The sequence below is a fragment of the Pristis pectinata genome, chromosome 8 (genome assembly GCF_009764475.1).
Source record: "Pristis pectinata isolate sPriPec2 chromosome 8, sPriPec2.1.pri, whole genome shotgun sequence".
In the NCBI taxonomy this organism is placed as follows: Eukaryota; Metazoa; Chordata; class Chondrichthyes; order Rhinopristiformes; family Pristidae; genus Pristis; species Pristis pectinata.
The window spans coordinates 55,549,034-55,572,278 of record NC_067412.1 but is presented as its reverse complement, the minus strand read 5'-3'; the positions used below and the strand labels follow the sequence as shown (position 1 = coordinate 55,572,278).

The window sequence follows — 23,245 nt, the reverse complement described above, 5'->3', positions numbered from 1 at the left end:
AATACGACATCCATTGCCCTACCCTCTCAAGAGCACTGTGGAGTACTTTCACAAGAAGGAATACAACAACTCACGAAGGGAATCACTTTCGCAAAGGCAGTCGGGGATGGGTGATAAATACTGGTCTGCTGGCTATCCTCACCTTATCTCCATGACCACATATTGCCACCTCTGCAGCATCACTTGCCTCAGCTGGAAGCCTTTTCCATGCTTATTTTGTCTCTAGATTAGCTATCCCAAGATGTATGTGTCCATCTGTCTCTTTAAACCTGAGGTAATCTACCTGTGTTCTAAACCCTGTTCACTCATCATCCTGAGGCTCACCGATGGTCACTGGCTCAGAGAGTATAGAAGCTATACACAGCTACACAGGAATAGGTGCTTCGGCCCAGCTCATCTGTGCTGTCAGTTGCCTAACTGAGCTAGTTATATTTGCCTGTGTTTGGCCCGTATCGCTCTGAATGTTTCGTAACCATGTAACTGTCCAAATGCCTTTTAAATGTCGTAGTTGTACCTGCCTCTACCACTTCCTCTGGCAGCTTGTTCCATATACCCACTACCCTCTGTGTGGAAAAAGTTGCCCCTCAGATCCCTTCTAGACCTTTCTCCTCCCACCTTAAACCTATGCCCTCTAGCTTTACCCTGGGAAAAATAGACTTTGGCTATTCACCTTATCTATGCCCCTCATGATCTAATGAACTTCTCTAAGGTCACCCTTCATCCTCCTATACTCCAGGAAAAAAAGTACTACCCTATTCAGTCCCTCCCTAGAACCCAAGCCCTCCAGTCCTGGTAATATCCTCGTAAATCTTTTTAGCACCCTCTCCAGGATAGTGACATCCTTCCCATAGCAAGGAGACTAGAACTGCACGCAGTACTCCAAATGTGGCCTTACCAAAGTCTTGTACAGCAGTAACATGACGTCCCAACTCCGGTACTCAATATGCTGACCGACAAAGGCAAGCATGCCAGACATCATCTTCACCGCCCTGTCTACTTGCTCCTAACTAAGCAGTGCCTTGATTTTAAAATTCTGATCCCTGTTACATAGTTCCCCCGTGGCCTTGTCATTCAATGTATATGTAATCACCTGCAGCACGATTACAACCTGACATTTCTGCCCTCTCTAATCCTGACCTCTTGACTATCACCAAATGTGATTCCTCCTCCATCAGACTGTGCTTTCAGCTGTCAAGGCCCTAAATTCTGGAATAAAAATAGAACATGTTGGAAATATTCATCACTTCAGGAAAAAGAAACAGAATTTGTGGGCAGTTATGGTCGCCACATTAAGGGAAAGATGTGGATTGGAGCATTTCGGTTACAAAGGAAGACTGAAGAGGCTGGGGCTTTGTTTTCCCTGGAGCGGAGGAGGCTGAGGGGATGACCTGATAGAAGTAAATATAATTATGAGGAGATATATAGGACAGATAGTAAACATTCAGTTTTCCATGATTAGGGTATCAAAGACAAGGGGGCATAGGTTTAAGGTGAGGAGATTTGGAGGGGTTCTGCGAGGTAATTCTTTCCACAGGAAGGCTACCTGAAGAGGTGATGGAGGCAGATAATATCACATTTAGGAATATTTAGGAAGCATCTAGACAAGTGCTTGAATTGCCAAGGAATAGAAGGCTAGGGACCTAATGTGGGCAAATGGGATTAGTGTACGTAGGTACTATGGGCAGTATGGACATGGTCGACTGAAGGGCCTGTTTCTATGACTCAGACTGACAATTAATATTTCAAGTCAATGACTTTTCCTTGGAATGTTAATTTCTGGAATTTGCTCTCATTTCCTTTGCCTCCCTACCCTGATCTCCTACAGTTTTGAACAAGCTTTTGGTCATCTGCTCAAACATCATGGCGCCAAATTTTGTTCGATAAGCACCTGGACCTGTTTAATCTATTGGTGCCCAGTTGTATGAGAGCTTCAAGTGACTGGGATAATGCTTGGAATCTTTTAAGTGACTCATTATACTTACAACTTTCTATTTCCAGAGTGCAGTTCTGTTGATCCAGGGGATACCTTCGTAGATCCATCATACAAGCAGCTGTGGTGGTGATCCTGGAAGATAAGGAAAGCTATGGGCTTCAGGCACAAGGATCCTTCTGTTTTGAACACCATTGAATGTTCAGCTCAATCCGTTCAAGTTATTCATACTGAGTATTAGCAACACAACCTACGGACCCAGGCAGTGAGTTTTCTCTATGTCACCCATTTAAACAAAATTTCAGCAGAATCTGTGGAGACAGAGAGAGTTAACACATCTGATGAGAATATTTTGATGTAATATTAACTCTGGTTCTTTCTCCACAGATGCTGCCTGATCAGCCCTTTTTTTTACTTCAGATTCCTAGCATCTGAAGTTTCTGCTTTACTTTTAAATAACAGTTGCCAACATCGTCATTTGGTTGTTGGAGGGACTCCACTGATGCCTCTGAATCAAGGTAATGCTGGTGTGATATCAAGTCAACAACACTGAGACACTATCAGTCAATGAGGTTAAATGATCAATAACTGCACAGGTGAAATCGAGTCTGGAACAGATCCATCACCTTCTCAAGAGATCCCTCAACTTCCTCCCAGATCCCTCAGCCATCTCTAAATTCCTCAACCACCTCATTAGATCCCTCTACTCCACCTCACTCGATCTGTCAACAATGGCAGATTTCCCAACCCCATTTATCATCAAAAACTCTTGTATAATAAATCTCGTAAGTGATTAGTAACTTGAAGAATAAGGCAAACAAGATTGGTTTACTACGAGCCAGCATCTATTAAAGTGGGTTGACTGGTCTTCCTCTGTGCTGTAACAATTCTGTGGTTTGATGATTCCAGGAAAGATGGTATCATTGACAGTGAAGAAGGTTATCAAAAATTACAGGGCGATCTCGATCAGCCGGGTAAGTGGGCTGACAAGTGGCAAAAAGAGTTTAATTCAGGTAAGTATGAAGTGTTTTATTTTGGAAAGTCAAGTCAAGGTAAATGGTAGGGTCCTGGGGAGTGTTGTAGAACAGAGGGATCTTAGAGTTCAGGTATCTGGTTCCCTGAAAGTGGAGTCACAGGTAGACAGGGTGGTGAAGAAGGCTTTTGGCATGCTGGCCTTCATCAGTCAGGGCACAGAGTATAGAAGTTGACAGATTATGTTGTAGTTGTACAAGATGCTGGTGAGGCCACACTTGGAGTATTGTGTTCAGTTTTGGTCACCCTGCTATAGGAAAGATGTTATTAAATTGGAAAGAGTTCAGAAAAGATTTACAAGGATGTTACCAGGAATTGAGGGACAGAGCTATAGGGAGAGGTTGGACAGGCTAGAACTTCTTTTCTTACAGCATAGAAGACTAAAAAGTGATCTTATAGAGGTGTATACAATCATGAGGGTGAATGCACTCAGTCTTATCCCCAGAGTTGGGGAATCAAGAACTAGAGGGCAGAGGTTTAAGGTGAAGAGGGGAAAGATTTAATAGGAACTTGAGGGGCAATTTTTTCCACACAGCGGATGGTCCGTATATGGCATGAGCTGCCAGGGGAAGTGGTTGAGGCAGGTACAATAACAATGCAGGCAAATGGGACTAGCTTGAATGGGAATCTTGTTCGGCATGGACCAGTTGGGCCGAAGGACCTGTTTCCATGCTGTATGACTCCATGAAAGTGGTTTTATGAATAACAAGTGATCCAGAAATGCCAGTCAGTTACCATATTGTTCGAGAAAGCATCTAAACAACTCCCTTTAATGTTCACAACACTACCAGTGCCTAGTCCCCCACCATCAACATCCTGGGGTAACCACTGACTAGAGACTCAACTGGATCAGCCATATTAATATTGTGGTTCTAAGTGCAGGGCAGAGGCAGTGTGTAGCCTGTGGTGAATGACTCATCTCCTAACACACCAGACCCTTTCCACCATCTTCACAGCCTCTCTGAGCTCATCTTACCCATAAGACCCACCTTCTGCTCCCTTGATCTTATTCCCGCTAGGAACAGCAGTAGACCATTCGGCCCTTCAAGCCTGCTCCACCATTCACTAAGATCACAGCTGACCCAATCTTGGCCTCAGCACCATTACCCACTCTCTCTCTCCCCCCCCCCCCCATACCCTTTGACTCTCATATAGTTCCATTAACTTAGTCTTTGATTAGAATATATTCAATGAATCTGTTTCCACAGCTCTCTGGAGTACAGAATTCCAAAGAGACATGACTCTTGGAGAGAAGTTAGAACATAGAAGTTCCTCCTCATCTTCATCTAAAATTAGTGATTAAACTGCTTTTCCCTGTTAGCAGTTGGATCACTCTCCTCAGTGACAACCCCTTCTTTATGAAACAGTAACTGGATTCGCTTCCCATAGATGCTGCTTGACTGGCTGAGTTCTTCCAGCATTTCACGTTTTGTTCCAGATCCCAGCATCTGCAGTTTTGTTTGTTTTCATTCAAGTATTATTGCTTTTTTTTCTGACAAGCTTTTGAGCCTTTTCATTTGATTTAATACTATCTTTAATTTCTCCTGTAATCCATGGTTGCACTACTTGTGTTTTGTTGCCCTAAGGGAATGTATACTTGTTGCAGATGACGTAATATTTCTTTAAATTCTATCCAATGCCTGTCCACTGTCATACCCTTCAATGTAATTTTCAAATCTACCCCAGACAACCTGCCTCTTGTAACCTTACAGTTTTCTTGGTTTAGATTGAAAATTTTAGCTTCAGATTAAACAATATCACTTCTTAATTTAAAGTAACCTTCTATCATTTTATGGCCACTCTTCCCTGGGGGCCTCTTTATAATGTTATTAATTAAATCTTTCTCATTGCACTGTACTAGAATTGAAATTGTTCATCCTTTAGTCAGTTCCTAAATGTACAGATTTAGAAATCATCTTGCATATACTCCAGGAATTCATCCTCCACATTGTTCACACTAATTTGATCATCCTGGTCTATATGTACATTAAAGTCCCCATAATTACTGAATTACTCCTGCTACTTTCAGCTCTGAGTTCCTTACTTACACCGTGCCCTGCATTACAATACAATTCAGAAGTCCTATGAACACCTCCTACAATATTTTCTGCTTCCTGCTCTTCTTAGCTCCACCCAAACTGATCCTAATTCACAGCAAATTTGACCTGCGTAACTACTGTACTGATATCATCCCTTGATAAAGCAGCGACCCACCTTTTTTCACGTCCTTCCCAAACACGCTGGAATATTTAGTTCCCAGTTTTTGTTACCCTGTAGCTACAGTCCTGTGAATAGCAATTATTTCATACCCATTTATACCATAAGTCATCCAACTTATTTGGTTCTACTGTGCATTTAACTGACGAACTTTTACATTTGGCCTTTTAATAAATTTTTTACTGACCCATTTGCTACTTGCCTTTGTTTCCGTTGCTTGATTATTTTGCTTACTAGGTTTCTAACATCCACGACTCTGTCTCTCCTGTCTTTCCTCTCAAGTTCCTTCTTTCCTCCTCCTCCGCTTCCCTCCCTCCCATCCAATACCACTTCTGCCTCCTCACCTTTGTCCTCTTTCTTCTCTTCCCCTTTAATTCTTTTTCCTAACACTTTCCATTCCCCTCTCCTCTCCAACTCACTTTGCTTTCTCCTCTTCTGCTTTTCCCCTCTCCCAATCCCTCCTCTCCTCTCGACTTCCTCTCCTGCTCCAACCTTCCAGCCTCCATCTTCTCTCTGCCTCCTTTCCCCTCTGCTCTGCTCATTCCCATTCCTCTCTCTCCTGCTACCTCCATCTTTTCTTCCATTTCTTTCATTCTCCTCCCCTCCGTTTCATCCCCTTTCCTGTCTTTTGTACCCTTCCCCTATCTCTTCCCCCCCCCCCCCCCCACTTGTACCTACCTGGATAACCAGTTCCTCTGTGCTCTGTAAATTTTAACATTTCAAGTATTTATCTGATTAGGTTTTGAAAGCTATCACTGAATTGCTTCCGCTGCCCTCTTTGTCCACGTGTTCCAGATGACGATGTACTGCTAGGGAGGATAGTTTCTTCCTTTCCTCCTTGTTCTTTTACCCAACTTAAAATCTTGTTTCCTCTTATTGTCAAGTGTCCAGGCTCTGGAAACAGTTGGTAGTTGTGGGTGGCACTCAGGAGTTGGGGAACATTAAACCAGGTGCTGCTCTGTCACCACTCACCTGAGTCCGTACAACACAGTGCCATCTGGGTGGAGCCGGATCATGCGGTTTTTCACCGTTACCCCATGCAGGAAAGACTTCTTGTCGTTCAGGAAGTAGGTATCCGGCAGCCAGAGCTGATCCGCGACCCTGTTGTCCAGGGTCAGGTTGAGTGGGATGGCTGTGTACGAGAGCCGCTTGTCCCGCCAGCCTTGTTGGAAATACATCGTGATCGTGTAATCCTGGCAAAAAAAGACACAGTGATGAGAATACCCACATTGATCTTCAAACCCAACATATAAAAATCACTGTTTTATTAGATGAAAAACACGATGATGCTGGAGGAACTCAGCAGGCCAGGCAGCATCTGTCCTGAAGAAGGGCCCTGACCTGAAATGTTGACCGCCTGTTTTTCTCCACGGATGCTGCCTGGCCTGCTGAGTTCCTCCAGCATCATCGTGTTTTTCCATCTAGATTCCAGCATCTGCAGTCCTTTGTTTCTAACTGTTTTATTAGAGCGCTGCTATTTCTCCACTGCCAGAGTGAGGCCCAACATAAACTGGAGGAACCACATTTTATCTTCAGTCTGGGCACTTTGCAACCTTCTGGAATGAACACTGAATTCTCTACCCTCAGGTAAACTGCTCTCTCATCGTTTCTCATTATCACGCTGATGTCCCTTTCTCACCGTTTCCATAAAATGCCTCGTTAACAGTCAGTATCTGTACTCCTTTTCACCTGGTCTGTCTGACCCAATCTCCATCTTTTGTCTCACACCTCCCCCCAGTTGATCCCCCTCCCCCAGTTCTGAGGAAGGCTCCCTGACCCCAAATGTTGACTGGTACCTTCCTCCGCAGATGCTAATCGACTGGCTGAGTTCTTCCAGTGTTTGCTTTATATCCAGTTGAGGACAATGAAAGATGAGATCTCTGACAGCGCAGTGCTTTGTCTGCACTGGCCCTGCTAATGCCATCCTGGGAATTGTGCACAAAATCTGGGCTTGCATTGCCAGACACAATGCTATTACCAGCCTCGATGTTGTGCACAATCTTCTGGAGTGGATCTAGACCCACAACCATGTAACTCAGAGGTGGAAGTGCTGCCCACTGCATTCATGTCTGATGCTCATCAGTAAAGTTTTTAACTGAACACAATTGTTCCAACATAACCTAGGAATCCAGGGATGTACTAATAACAAATAAACCTGTAGATGCTAGAATCTGAAACAAAAACAGAAAATGCTGGAAGGACTCAGCTAGTCAAGCAGCATTTGTAGAAAGGGAAGCCAGTAAATGTTTCAAATCAGTGACCCTTCCTCGGAAAGTGCTCAGAGGAAGACAAGATGTCATTCTTTTAGTTTACATCGGGCCTCACTATGGGAGCGAAGAAGGCTGCACAGATGCTCCACAAGGTGATCTGCGTTTGGTTTCTCCAATGTAGAGGAGATCTCATTGTGAACGCTGAATGCAGTACACCAGACTGGAAGAAGTACAAGTGAGTCGCTGCTTTAACTGGTAGGACTGTTTGGGACCTGTGTGGGTATAAAGCACCCCATGTACAATTGTAAGGAAAAAAGAACACAGCAGCCTTATTCAATATTTATCTTCCAATTACTGGTTGTTTCCACATTGTTTTACTATGCGCAAATCAGCCACATATTTTTAACATTACAACAGTTACCATATTTTAAAAGTACTTCATTGGCTCTAAGGTATAAAGTTGTGAATGTAACAATAAAACAAAAGTCTCCTACTTTCCACAAACTGGTTAAAGTGACCACAACACTATCTTCACAAGTCCATGCTGATGAGATGTGCATCTTTGTGGACTCATGCTAAGACAAATCAGCATATCCACAAGAGCTGGAGCCTTTTGGAGGAACAGATTCCACTCCTAGAGTAGCAGGCAACCTTGCTCTATATCCACACATCACCCTGCCTTACTTTTGGTCATTAGCCCACCATCAGCTGAAACTATGATTACCACAGATGGATCGTACCATCAATGGTGTGGGTTTCCAGGCCAGCACTGATTCTGACTGAAGAACTGGTACATATACTCTGCTTTTATCAGAATACAAACCACCCTGAACTCACAGGATACCAACATACCTATTTGCTGTTTTCTGTGTTTACATGATTTTTGATATGCACAACACTACCAAATCTTTCCTGGGTAATCATTATCTCCTGACTTTGGATGTTGTAAGGTTATTGGGCGGCATGGTAGCATAGTGCTTAGCGTGATGCTATTACAGCGCCAGCGATCGGGGTTCGATTCCCGTCGCTGTCTGTAAGGAGTTTGTACATTCTCCCGTGTCTGCGTGGGTTTCCTCCGGGTGCTCCGGTTTCCTCCCACATTGCAAAGACGTACAGGTAGGTTAATTGGGTTTAAAATGGGCGGTGCAGACTCATTGGGCCAGAAGGGCCTGTTACCACGCTGTAAATAAAATTAAAAAAAATTTTTTAAAAAAAATTTAAAACATCAGTATTGATTGTCTTTTACCTTAGCTTATCATAGTTAAGAGTTGTAGAGTCAGAGTTATGCAGCACAGAGACAGGCCCTTCAGCCCAACTCATCCATGCCGACCAAGTTGCCTAATTTGCCTGTGTCTGGCCCATATCCATCCATGTACCTGTCTAAATGTCTTTCACATGTTATAATTGTACCCAGCTCTTCCACTTCCTTTGGCAGCTCATTCCATATACTCACCACTCTCTGTGTGGAAAGTCACCCTTCTATCCCCTCTCACCTTAAACCTATGCCATCTAGTTTTAGACTCCACTACCCTGGGAAAAAGACTGTGACCATTCACCTTATTTATGCCCCTCATGATTTTATATGCTTCAATAAGGTCACCTTATGCCTCAATATGCCTCCGCCTCCGTCACTCCAGGAGAAACAGCCCCAGCCTATCCAGTCTCTCCTTATAACCCAAGCTGTCCAGTCCCGGCAACACCCTTATGAACTTTTTCTGCACCCGTTCCTGTACAATGACATCCTTTCTAGGCGACCAGAACTACATACAATATGCCAAGTGCAACGCCTTCTACAGCTGTAACATGACGTCCCAACTCTTGTATTCAATGCCCTGACCAATGAAGGCAAGCATGCCCAATGCCTTCTTCACCACCCTGTTTGCCTATGATGCCACTCTCTGTTCCATCACACACTCCAGTGCACTGCCATTTGCTGTACATGTCCTGCTCTGGATAAACTTCCCAGAACGCAACACTTCAGACTTATCCAAGTTAAATTTGATCTGCCATTCTTTGGCTCACTTTCCCAGTGGATCTACATCCTGTTGTAATCTTAGTTAGCTTTCTTCACGGTCCACTATACCACTAATTTTGGTATCATCTGCAAACTTATTAATCACGCCACCTATATTCTCATCCAAGTCATTAATAATAAATGATAAACAACAGGGCACCCAGCAACGATCCCCATAGCACACCACTGGTCACAGGCCTCCAATCTGTAAAGCAACCCTCCACTACCACGCTGTGCTCACTTCCACCAAGCCAATTTTGTATCTAATTGGCTTAACACACCCTGGATCCCACTGGATCTAACCTTCTGAACCAGCCTACCACACGGGACCTTGTCAAAGTCCTAGCTAAAGATAGCTACCCTTATATAAATTAATGAAGGGGAAAAGCAGAGTGCACAGCTCTTTCAAAATGCTGGCAATGGCCAGACAGCCTCCTACTCCCTGCAGGATTTGACAGCTTTGTATGATGCAGTGGATCATGCATCCCAAATGCAGTCAGTTTGTTAACAAATAATCATACCACGATCCCAGTGTGAAACAATACATCACTATTTGACTGACTCTATTCCTTAGCCAGTACTGGGCTTTACACTGTTGAAGCTCCTCACAATCTCCTCCAGAGGTTACATTGGTTGATAGTGAGCATATTGGTCACATCGTTGAAGTTGGGCAGAATTTGGTGCAGGATTAGATTTTATCCTTCAAGTGATGACACTATGTTCAGAAGCTGTAAACTAAAGAGTAGCAATAGGGGCAGCAGCAGGCTGTCCAGATACTGTGGACAATGTGGTGAAACGGCAACATGACGTGAAACATCGTTAAAGGAGCTGTCTGGGTGTACAGTACGAGGCCACAAAGAGAATGCGAGGCTTGTCTTGGAGACCTATTGTCAATGTTGTGACTATTGGAATTGGAATATTATTGTCACTTGTACCGAGGTATAGTACAAAAAACTTGACTTGTATACTGTTCATTCAGATCATTTCATTACACAGTGCATTGAGGTAGTACAAGGTAAAACAGTACAGAATGCAGAATAAAGTGTTACAGTAATCTGTTAGAAGCTGAAGTGATCAGCAGTGAGGCAGTAATGTTAACCACATACAAAGGTGACAGAAATGATCATAGTAAATACTCCAAAACTATAATGACTGCTCTAATGCTATGGATAAGGTTCAGGGTGTAAGATTTGGTCTTGGCCACATCTATCCAATACTCAGGGCAAAGTAGAAAGGATGATATCACAGGTCAGGAGTATGTCATACAAAGTATACAGGAGGTAGAATAAGGGAGTTGGTCAGGCATGTGTTAGAAGAGTGTAAAGGGGTTAGAAGGAGGGAGCTGTGCAGGAGTGCATCACTGAGTGTAAAGATGTAGAATGAGGGTGTTAAATGTGTAGTTTGACAAAATCCAAGCTTTGATTAGTCAGGGATCTGTTTATACTATTTTCAATTGAAGTCTATCTGATATTTTAGTAGTCAAAGTAACTTTCTCAGTAAATCCTGTGGGCCAGAAGATTTTAACTAGAGCTTGCAGCTCCAGGTAATTAAGGTACCACAAGAGGTACCTCATAGCCTTTTCTACTCGTAACTTTTTCAGTTGAGACCAGTTTCTGCTGCCTGGTCTATTGCTGTCTGAGTGTATTGGAGGCCAGGCAGAGAACGCACAGTGTGCTTTTTAAAGGCTTGGCAGTCTTGGAGTGCAGAGATTGCAAGTCCTGGTGAGTGTGAAGACAACGCGGGAACTGAAGCCCTGGTGAGTGGGAAGAGTGTGGGAACTGAAGCCCCATGAGTGGGAATGGAGGGTGGGGAACATTACCCAGCTTTGCCATATGCTGAATCATTAGGATTTCTGAATTAGATTAGGTTATGAAATTCCTTATTCGTATGAAGCTCACAGTATAAACAATGCACATGGTAATAATAAATACAACAGTAAATACAGTGACGAGCCCAAAGATGGTGACAGCAGACTGGTGCAGAGATTATAGTGCCTTCATAGAACACTAAAGTGACAATAGCGGAATAACCAAGAGAGGCAGAGTTAAGAGTCCGAGAACGTGGCAGCACCATCGGGAAGGGGATATGAAAGAGGTGATTTATTCAGGAGTCTGACAGCAGTGGGGAAGAAGCTCTTCTTAAGTTTGGATGTCCAGACTTTCAAGCTCCTGTATCTTATCCAGTCTACCTCTTTATGACCTTGCACCTTATTGTCTACCTGCACTGCACTTTCTCTGTAGCTGTTACACTTCATTCTGCATTCTGTTATTGTTTTACCTTGTTCTACCTCAATGCACTGTGTAATGAATTGGTCTGTATGAATGGTATGCAAGACAATCTTTCACTGTACCTCGATACATGTGACAATAATAAACCAATTCCAATTCCAGAAGGTAGAAGAGAGAAAGGGGAATGGCCAGTGTGGCAGACATCCTTGATGATACTACTAGCCTTCCTGAAGCAACGCACGGTGAAAATGGACTGGATGGAAGGACGTGATGATCCTGTGATGGACTGGGCGGTGTTAGTCAAAGGAGTCCTCTATGGGCAGGTTCAGTCAGTCAAGAGCAGAGCAGTTGTCATACCAGGCTGAGATGCAACCTGTCACAATACTTTCTATAGCGCATCTGTAGAAGTTCAAGGGAATTCTTGTGGACAAGTCAAATCTTCTCAGGTGCCTAAGAAAGTGAATACACTGATGCACTTTCTTGATCACCACATCAGTGTGAAGGGACCAGGTGAGCTTGTTGCTGATATGTATACCAAGGAATTGAACCTGTCAACCATCTCTACATGTAGATCATGTAGAGATCTATGATCTCAACCATAGATGAGCTGAGATCATAGATGGGCATGAAAGCTGTTTTAAGAGGAGCTACATGCAAAATGTTGCCACTTTCTGGGACTATTTTTTTTAATAGTCGTATAGCAGATTATTGGAGTTTACGTATAAGGAAATTTGAGGGAAAGCAGTGGCAGGATCACCTAGTCCTGTGGTGTGGTCCTCTTGCAGAATGTGGGAGACAGGGAGACTTTCAGTGTCTGTCTGTAACTGTGATCTGCATCTCCCCATTGCCGGTCACTTCAACTCCCCCTCCCACACTATCATTGATATGTCAGTCCTTGGCCTCCTCCACTGACAGGAGAACTCCAAGTGCAAACTGAAGGAACAACACCTCATTTTCCATCTTGGAACCTTGCAGCCTGATGGCATGAACATTGAATTCTCCCACTTTAAGTAATCCCCACCTCCCTTCCCCACAACCCCCCTCTCTCTTTTTTCTACCTTTTTTTTCCTTTCTCTCCTTACCTTTGACTCATCCCCCAGCGGATCTGCTCTACCCTCCTCCCCTGCGCCTGCCTATCATAATCTCTTACCTGCATCTACCTATCACCACCTTGTGCCCACCCTGTCTCCCCTCTTTTGTCCACCTATCACTGCTCTGCTTTTCCCTCCTATATATTGAGCTTCCCCTTTTCCTATCTTCAGTCCTGAAGAAGAGTTCTGACCTGAAACGATGACCACCTGCTTTTCTCCACAGATGCTGCCTGGCCTGCTGAGTTTCTCCAGCATCATTTTGTTTTACATCTAGATTCCAGCATCTACAGTGCTTTGTTTCTCTTAGACTTTCAGTGTCCCTGGTGACCACATGTGCAGGAAGTATGTATAGCTGCAGTTCCTGACTGAACACACAGCAATGGATGGATTCACTGTTGAGTAGCTGTGATGCTGAGAACATTGTGGACAGTAAGTTCATTGAGCAGGTCATCCCATGAGAAATGACTGCAAAGTCAGAAGAGTAATAGGTAACCACCAGGAAGAGTAGTGGACACAAGTGGGAAGTTCAGGAAAACTCTGTAGACATAGCCCTCTCAAACAGGTGTACCATGCTGGATACTGTTGAGGGGAAGGCCTCCCAGGCAAAGCAGCAACAAGTTTGTGGCACCATGAATGCCCTGCCACAGAAGGGGAGGAAAAGGATTAGGAGAGTTATAGCGATAGGGTATTCAACTGTAAGGGGAATATACAGATGAGAACTGGGAGGACTACAGGAATAAATCCTCAGGGATCACCAAGTATGAGCGAAGGAGAGGACATTGCTGGTGAACACTCGGCTGTGACTGCATTGCTGAGAATGAAGCCAATGTGGTTAACTATTAAGCTCCCTCTGAAATGGGAGAAAAATATTTCCTGGTTCAACCACAATAAGAGATGGAGATTAAATGTTGGCCGTGCAAACAATTCTAATACCCTGTGAATGGATGTACAAAAAAGGCAAACAACTGCACATCATGGAAGGGTGTTGGTGAAGGATTGTGAGAAACAGCACTTACAGAGAGGTGAAGGAGGAAAAGGCTGGTTTGATTGCTACTGTCACAATCACATGGGAGGACACCTATGTAATGATTTTAATTTTTCAGTCCTGGAACGCAAGAGTCAATCACAAGACCCAGTACTGATTTTGAAATGGTCGTGGTGGAAACCTAACTGGAGGAATTCAAACAAGGAGCAAGAGGTAGGATTTTGGAGCGCAGAAGGTAAATAAGTCACTGAAGTAAATCAAGGAACCATCTCAAAGACGGTGTGGACTTGCTGCACCAAATTGGCTTGTGGTAAGTTCAAGATACAGTGTTGCAGTGTACACAGGACACTGGGTGGAGAGGTAACATGCTGTGGAGGATGAGGTGAGTAATGGACAGGAGAGGCGATGTGTCTGTAAAGTACACAGATACGTTTCAAAAACCACTCCTGATTTTTCTGGTTTTTGTTGAGAATTTTGCACAGTTAGATCTGGTGTGTGATCTGAGTCCATTGGTTTGAAGGGAATTGTAGGACCTGCTGCCAGCAATAGGAAGAATAAGGCATGCGGCATTTTTAATTATGTGTGTTTTGTTTTACGTTTTTAATTGTTTAAACAAGATTATGTTTTTTTAATATCTGTTTTGTTTTATTTTTCCAATTCTTTTTTGAAATAATGTTTAGATGATATTAATTATTTCATTATTAGGCATTTCTGAATGTTTCTGATCAATGACATTCAGATAAATGATAGCCACAGAGAGCTATCTGTAAATATTCAAACTATACAGTACATATCAGCAAATATCTGAGAAAATTAGTCAAAATCTGAAAAATATATAGATATATAATAAAATATAATGTCTGTGTGTCCCATGCATAGCTCAGTAACAAAATAACCTAGAAATGTGAAATTTTGCATGCAAGTTAGGTTTAGCATAAGGATGTGAACTACACTCATAATTTTTCTAAGACCCCAATAGGAGGCCTTCCATTACTCAAAGGCGGCCTAATTTTACTTTTCCCCATTAAAAATCAACGAGTTTTTTTCTAGATCTATTTTTGAGGTATTAAATATTTGGCGGACCTGACCCAAGTACTTTTGGTCTACCTGAATCACAAAGAGAAGCTGAAAATTTGTGCACAATATTTCTGCGGGAGACCAGCTAGGAGTTAAACCAGTTCGACGAATATGTCCATGAGAAAGAACCAAGTTTAGTGAGATACCAAAGCAATGTCTCAGATACGATTACAGAGGCTGTTTACATTGACCAAGGAATCAGTATTTTTGTATGCTTCTGGTGGAATGGGAAAAACTTTCCTTATTAATCTATTTTTGGCTAAAGTTCGAAGACAAAACACGATTGCACAACAGGCATCACTTCAACACTTTTGAGGGGGAGAAAGCTGCACATTTGACTTCTAAACCCCCTTTAAATTTGATGAATGTGGAGACTCCAACATGTAACATTGGTCGGGGAATTGCAAAGAAAAATAATTCTGAAAGACTGTAAACTTATTGTCTGGGATGAATGTAGAATGGCTGACAAAGCAGCCACTGAAACATTAGATAGAATTTTGCAAGATCTTAGACATAATAATAGATGTATTACTTTAGTGCTAGCTGGAGATTTTCATCAAACCAGTAATTCCACCAGGTATTAAAGCAGATAAATTGAAAGCCTGTATTAAAACATCATATATTTGAGAAAATGTTAAACAACTACACTTGAAAACCAATATGTGAGCGTACTTGACAGACGATCGATATGTTAGAATGTTTGCTTTGAGTTTACTCAAATTAGGAAATGGGGAAATTAAACACAAAAACTCAACAGGAATGATTTTGGTGAAAAATTTGTTACATCAAGTTGTTACATCACTTCATGATCTGATGCAAGCCGTTTTTCCAAATGTCATTCTCTTTGAATTACCATTGTTGGATTGAAAGAGCAATTTTAGCACCACAAAAATGATGCAGGGCAGGCCATGAATAAAGAACTTCTTTCAAAGCTTCTTGTACAACCTGTCCAACATAAATTTATTGACAGTGTGACTGCATTGAGAGGCTTTACATTTTCCTGTTGAATTTTTAAACTCTCTTTCACTACCTGGTGTGCCAGCATATAATCTTGAACTAAAATAAACTCTAATCATGCTACTCAGGAACTTGCATCCACCAACAGCACAGGATTATCAGTTCAAAAATTACTACCACTTGTAAGTGAGTTCTTCAATAATGACCAGTAATGCTGTTGGGGAAAAAGTCTTCTTCCCTCAGATCCCAATTATCCCATCCGGTCTATCTTTTCAATTCAAATGATTTCAGTTCCCTGTTCAACTTAGTTTTGCTATGAGTTTGTACAAGGCACAAGAACAATCACTAAAAATTGTTGGCCTTAATCTCAAAACTCAATACTTTTTCCTTGGTCAGCAATCCACTTGTTGCTGCAGAGTTGGAGATAAAAATAATTTTTACATTGGATTCAAAAAGAAAGAAATATAGCGTATTCTGAAGCACTTCAATATTGAAATCAAGTAAACTTACACATCATGCACAGGTTCATACCTAAAGAGAACAATATTAAATGTAATTATTATGTTTATTTTCAGTGTGTATGTTAAACTACATAATTTAAAAACCCTAATCATAATATTCATGGACTAATTATATGTTTACATTGGATGTTATTTCATTTACAAGCAGTATTATAAAATCTGATTGCATGGAAATAAATGTAAGTGTCATGATTGCCAGCATAATAACCCGAGCAACACTGTGTATAGCAGCTAGTACAAAAATAAATATCAGTAAATATTGAAATACACTCACAAAAATCAAGTGTAAAAGCGCTTACCCCTCAGATCCCCTTTAAAGCTTACCTTAAATCTATGCCCTCTAGTTTTTGATACACCTACAACAGGAAAAAGATTTTGTCCATTTACCCAATCTATGTCTCTTATAATCTTACATACTTCCATCAGATCACCCTTCAACCTCCTTCACTCCAGGGAAAATAAGCCCAGTTTATCTAATCTCTCCCCATAACTAACGTCCTCCAATCAGGCAACGTCTGATGAATATCCTCTGCACTCTTTCAAGTGTAATCACGTCCTTCCTATAGTGTGGTGACCAGAACTGCACATAATGCAGGTTGCCCTGGGTGACAAACGGGTTCCACTTTTACAATTGTCCATAAGTCGATTTTGTCCATAAGTCGGAAAATGAAAAAAATCAGTCAATATGGTAATATACCTTCACAGTATTGTAATGAATGGTATCTAAAGCACACAAGACTGATAAGAAAGAACAATTACTAAAAATAAAGATAGAGAGGAAACTAGTTCTGCCTTGTAGGAATGAACACATGTATGTACGTCAGACTTCAGAATTTAATAATATGGGAGTTCATTGGTATGTACGGGTGTCCATTAGTTAGGCGTTTGAAACCCAGAGATGGCCTGTACTCCAAGAGCTGTCTAATGAATGTTTTGTAAAGTTGCAACATAATGTCCCAACTTTTATATTCTCTGCCCCAACCTATGAAGGCAAGCGTGCCATACGCCTTCTTCACCACCCTATCAACCTATGTTATTATGTTCAGGAGACTGTGGACTTGGGCTCAAAGATCCCCCTGTTCAAATCAATAACAGAAGAAACTCTGTCTCCATTCTTGATGTTGGGGCCTCTGTCTACATCAGCAGTGGAGACACAGGCCCAACATTGGGAATGGGGATACAGGCACTATGGAGACACAGTGGAGGTACATTGTATCTTTAGTTTTAATCACTCATCTGTATGAGTATTGCCAGTAGGTCGGTGTTTAATGATCCAGCACTGAGACCCATTGGCAAGGGTGGAATATATAGATATTTTTCCCAAAGTAGGGTAGCACGTGGCTTGTTGGCGAGCTTGAAGTCTGTGCTTCAATGATATGATTTCTGCAATTTATGATCAAGGTCATGGCTTTGGAACATGCCATTGAAGGTGGCATTGATAGTTAGTACACACTGGGATGATAGAGGGAGGTGAATGGTGTGTAGGTCCAGTGGGCTGCTTTGTCTTGGATAACCCTGAGCTTCTTGAGTGTTTCTGAAGCTTCACTCACAGAGGCAAATTGAGATTATTCCAGCACAGTTCTCAGTTTGCCTCATAGATGGTTGATCCTGTTTGAGGAGTCAGGAGGTGAGCCCTTCACTGCAGGCTTCTCAATCTCTAACCTGTTCTATTAGTCACACTATTTATGTGATTTGTCCAGTTGATTTTCCCAATCAAACATGACCCCAAGGATATGCATGATATGCATGAAGGAGAAGTGGGAAGAGTAGTGTTGGTGATTAAGAATGAGATAGCATCAGTTCTGAGAATGTGTCATGAGAAGTGTGCAGGCGGTGAAATCCTTCTGGACAGAATTAAGAAATGGGAAAGGATTCAGGACTGTAAATGGGTCCTCCAGTAGCAATTGTGAAGTGACAAGATGTTGTAGCTGGAGACAAGATGTCAAATATCCCATCAGGCTTTGGTAGGACACTGACTGGAAAGAGACACTGGGAACTACAGAATAAAGAGCACAGTGAAGGAAGATACCATGATCAAAACTTGGTCAGTTCCAATGTGATAAATTAGAGTTGTGCTGACATAGCCCTGTGAACAACGCCATTGTAAATTATTCTACTGTGAACCATCCGGAGAACAGAATAAATAAATGAGGATGTTTCGGGAACTGTCATTCTGTGGACGAAACATGTTTGATGAGTTGTAAAGCACAGGCGACTCTTGCAATTAAAGAACTCTCTGGCTGATAAGAAAATAAGTGCTCCTGTTTCCCCTCTGCTGGATGTCAGTTGCGATACAAAATCAATGTTGATGGGCACCCAGGTCTAAGTTAAGGATAGAAAAGGGGAAAGGGAACAGATTGTTCAGTCCTTGAGTGAATGACTGCTTGAATGATGGACTTCAGAATCGTGAGTGTCCTGGGCTTGGGTAAGAACAAAGAAAGCCTTAAGAAGATTGGAAGAAAAATTGTATAAAAGAAGGGCTGACTGAAACATTGGTAGTGGCAACCTGGGAACAACCATTGCAAGAAGGAAGACCCCGAGTTCGAAACTCAGAGAAGACTTCGTGCTGGAGTGAACCTGGCCAATTTTATTTTCACATGGATAGTATTTAAGAGGCAAATCTTGTGATTTAATATAAGTGATAAATTGGAACAGTAAATGTTAGTCATATGCATGCTTATGTAACTCAAGTGCTAATAAAGATTAAGTTGTACTAAACCTTGCTTGGACTCTTTTGCTCAACATATCAGTTGATACCCTAGGAGGTAATAGGGTCAACAATGCGCAAGTGTAGAAAGTAGCAAACACATTAAAAATGGGCTTTGTGGGTGGGATGTTATAGGATTTTTACGTTAATAGAGATTGGGATCAGCAGATTAGCTCATGTCTGAAAGATAGTGAAGTTCTAGAATATGTTCAGAATAATTTTCTGTAACAATATATGTTTTAGAATCAACAAGGAAACAGCAAGAACTAAAATTTTAGACTTATTGTTGTAAAATTATCAGATTTAGTTTGCATGAACATTTATCTAACAGAAAATATATTTTTATTGATTTCAATGCATGTTCAAAGGGGGAAAATATGAAATAGCTCCCAACAATTCAGATTTGGGAAAGGTCGTCTACCATATGGTGAGACAGAGCAGGTGCATGGGAAACTGGGAAATCTGTTGGTACACAAAGTGGCAGAAAATCCATGTAGGGCATGCAAAGAAGAAAATAATTTTCCGTTTCCCACCCTTAAATGATTAACAGAACACAACAAATGATGTGAAAGACAGCATAAAAATAAAAAGCATGCAAAAACCAAACAAAAAGTAAGAATTTGTTGGAGAGAAGCAAAGAACAGAAAATGTTGACAAAACACAGATGGTTGGAGCTGCAAAAAAAAAATGAACATGAAAGGAAACTTGAAAAGGATTCAAAATCAACCCCCAAAAAAATCACATTGAATTAGGGATGTGCTCTGGGTGGCACAGTGGCACAGCTAGTAGAGCGGCTGCCTCACAGTGCGAGAGACCCAGGTTCAATCCTGAGTGTGTGCAGTTTGCATGTTCTCTCTATGACCACATAGGTTTCCTCAGGGTGTTCCAGTTTCTTCCCACATCCTAAAGACGTGTGGGTTGGTACATAGAACAGTAGAGCACAGGAACTGGCCCTTCGGCCCACAATGTCTGTGCTGACCATGATGCCAATTTAAACTGCACATCCGCTTGCACATGGTCTATATCCCTCCATTCCCTCCTGTTCATGTGTCTGTTAACGTGTCTCTTAAATGCTGCTATCGTATCTGCTTCCATCATCTGCCCTGGCAGTGTGTTCCAGGCACCTACCACTCTGTGTTGGAAAAAAAACTTGCCTCAGACATCTCCTTTAAACTTTCCCCCTCTCACCTTAAAGCTATGCCCTCTAGTATTTCACATTTCCACCCTGAGGAAAAAGACTTTGACCTTCAACCCTATCTATGCCTCTCATAATTTTATAAACCTCTATCAAGTAGCCTCTCAGCCTCTGACACTCCAGGGAAAACAATCCAAGTTTGTTCAACAACTTCTTATAGCCAAATATTCTCTAATCCAGGCAATATCCTAGTGAACCTCTTCTGCATAATTGTGCAAAATTAATCCCATCCTGCAAAATCCTCCAAATCCACTAGTTGGATAAGTGAACTAATGTCCTCTCCCAGGCCAGTACCCCCAATATTGAGGCTCCATTTACACTCAGTCACTTCTGAAGGGTAGGTTACTTTGTCCGTATGCCTGAAATCAGACTCCCAAAACAGGCATTCTACTCTGATCCCTGAGATTTCCAGGAGAACAGAGAAAACATTTCAAGCATATTCACAAACCTCCTTCATCAACTCATAGCAATCCCCAGTCTGTGACCAATTAAGAGGGAGAAGCAGTATCTGGGAAGATACTGAGATCCTCATGTCTCGTCATCAGGAGCACACAAAAGCCCAGTGAAAATAACAGAAGAAACATGCTTCTACCCACCACCCAGTCAGATATCTCCTGCACCGCAGCCCCCCCCACCCCCACCGTGCCATAGTCTGCGGGTCCCAGACTGATTGCATTCGCTACTTCAGATCACATGGAAGTGGTGCGGAAACTGAGTGACTACCCGAGGAGACAGCTCTGCACCTGTGGCACCACCGCAGCATGCCATGAGCTGTGCTGAAAATATTCAGCCACTGGAGGGGAGGAGATGCTGCTCTGCAGACAAAACTGCAGCCAGAGACCTTGTGGACATTTAGATTCCTGAAGGCACCACACTGTGAAATAACTGCAGCAACTGCCAAAAGAATTCATGTGAATTCTAGCCGATGATGATTCCTGTGAGTACTGCTGGTGGATGGGCCATCCTGCTTCAGAATGAGTGCTCAACTATGCTAGATTAAGATGTCAGTTTGACCGCTGAGATCTTGCATGCCAGGCTGCTGTCAAATCAGTGTTGTACAATTTGCCCATTCTGAATATCTCCAGGTATTTTAACTGTGGACAGGTATGGCATAGCTTTGAGACAGATTGAAGTTCTCTTTACAATGCCCCACCAGACACTCCCAGGGCAGGTACAGCCCAGGTTAGGTACAGAGCAAGATTCCAGGTATACTCTCTTGTCATTGGAGGGAGCCTATGAATTAATTAGGGGGATAATGAAAGGCTAAGATTGCTTAGCAACATCAATTAAACACGAACATTTTATACATTTATAAATTGTAAGGATTAGGTAGGGAAAGTGTATGGTGCTATGGACCCAAAGGGATTCATATGGAGACATGGGGAGTGGCTAAATTATTGCATACATCACATGTGTCTTCACAGAGGAAACAGGCAGTATGGTTACGTGTAAAAGATGAGTGGACAATTGACGGCAGGGCACCAATGGAAAGAAAAGACATTAAGAAATAATATTACTGATGTCTGGTAACCCTCCTGGCTTGGCAGAATAAATCCTTGCAACAAGCAATCTGCTGGAGGAATTCAACAGGTCGAGCAGCATCTGTGGGAGGAAAGGGATTGTCAATATTTTGAGTCAAAACCCTGCATCAGGACTGAAAATGGAGAGGGGAGATGGCCAATATAAAGAGGAAAAGTGGTGTGGTGAGACAGGAGTCCGAGGTGAATGGTGGACTGAAGAGGGGTGAAAGATGACAGAGTTCCGATGCAGGGTTTTGACCTAAAATGTTGACAATTCCTTTACTTGACCCACTGAGTTCCTCCAGCAGATCATTTGTTGTTTCAGATTCCAGCACCCGCAGTGTTATATGTCTCCAGAATAAATCCTCGGCTGCTCAGAGGAGCATGATCTTCATTACTTGCAGAAGCTGTTTTGCAAGAATGGTGGGTTGCTAAGATTATAATCAGTGATCAAGTAAAGGGAGAGGGCTAAACTAGACAACCAATTAAAGTAAAACTCAATTAATCCGGCATGCCTGGGACTTTGTGGCAGACTGGCAGATTTTCTGGACTATCAGAATGTTGTGCTCAACACTCTTTTGATGCAATGTTTCTAGATGCTACATAGTACAATAGTATAATAAATTCTATTTACGACAAGTGTAATAAATTTCCACGGAACCTGGTAAGCATTAATGGGAAATGCAGGAAAAAGAACTAGGTGAGTTTCAAGGGAATACGGGAACCATGGCCCTGGTGTGTCAGAAGGAGTGCTGGAACTGGGGCCCCAGTGCAATAGAGGGAGTGTGGGAACTGGGGCCCCAGTGTGTCAGTGGGAGCATGGGAACAGCTTCAGGAATGGTGTTTAGGCTGTAGTGAGGGTTGAGAGGAGGTTTATCTTGATGTCATCAGGAATGAAGGATAATGATAATCAAGAGAGGTAGCAAGATCAGGACTGTTTTCCTTGGAACAAAGACTGAGATTACCTAATAGAAATCTTCAAGATAATGAGCGGCTTTGATAGAGTGGTCAGTAAACAAGAATCACCAATTCAAAACTATTGGAAAAGATTTACTTACTTATTACCATACAGAAGAAGGCCATTGACCCTTTGACCCTCAACAATTGTTATAGATGCACCATAGAAAGCATTCTATCGGGATGCATCACAGCTTGGTATGGCAACTGCTCTGCCCGGGACCACAAGAAACTACAGAGTTGTGGACACAGCTCAGTACATCACAGAAACCAGCCTCCCCTCCATGGCCTCTGTCTACACTTCTCGCTGTCTTGGTAAAGCACGCGGCATATTCAAAGACCCCGCTCACCCCGGACATTCTCTCTTCTCCCCCTCGCATTGGGCAGAAGATACAAAAGCCTGAAAGCACGTACCACCAGGCTCAAAGACAGCTTCTATCCCACTGTTACAAGACTATTGAACAGTCCCCTAGTCTGATAAAATGGACTCCTGACCTCAAAATCTACCTCGTTATGGCCTTGCACCTTATTGTCTGCCTGCACTGCACTTTCTCTGTAACCGTAACACTTTATTCTGCACTCAGTCATTGTTTTCCCTTTGTTC

At 42.4% G+C, this 23,245-nt stretch overlaps 1 protein-coding gene across 1 annotated transcript in view; it reads right to left on the bottom strand.

Annotated features, from left to right (window-relative positions):
- The window catches only part of LOC127573182 (gamma-aminobutyric acid receptor subunit beta-4-like), a 92,052-nt gene that overhangs the window by 22,481 nt on the left and 46,326 nt on the right, over positions 1-23,245 (bottom strand). Inside the window, exons 4-5 of the mRNA XM_052021167.1 lie at positions 6,152-6,372; positions 1,983-2,065 (exon numbers count right to left, since the gene is read on the bottom strand). Coding sequence (XP_051877127.1) covers positions 1,983-2,065; positions 6,152-6,372 — 304 coding nt within the window. The remainder of the gene's footprint in view (positions 1-1,982; positions 2,066-6,151; positions 6,373-23,245) is intronic.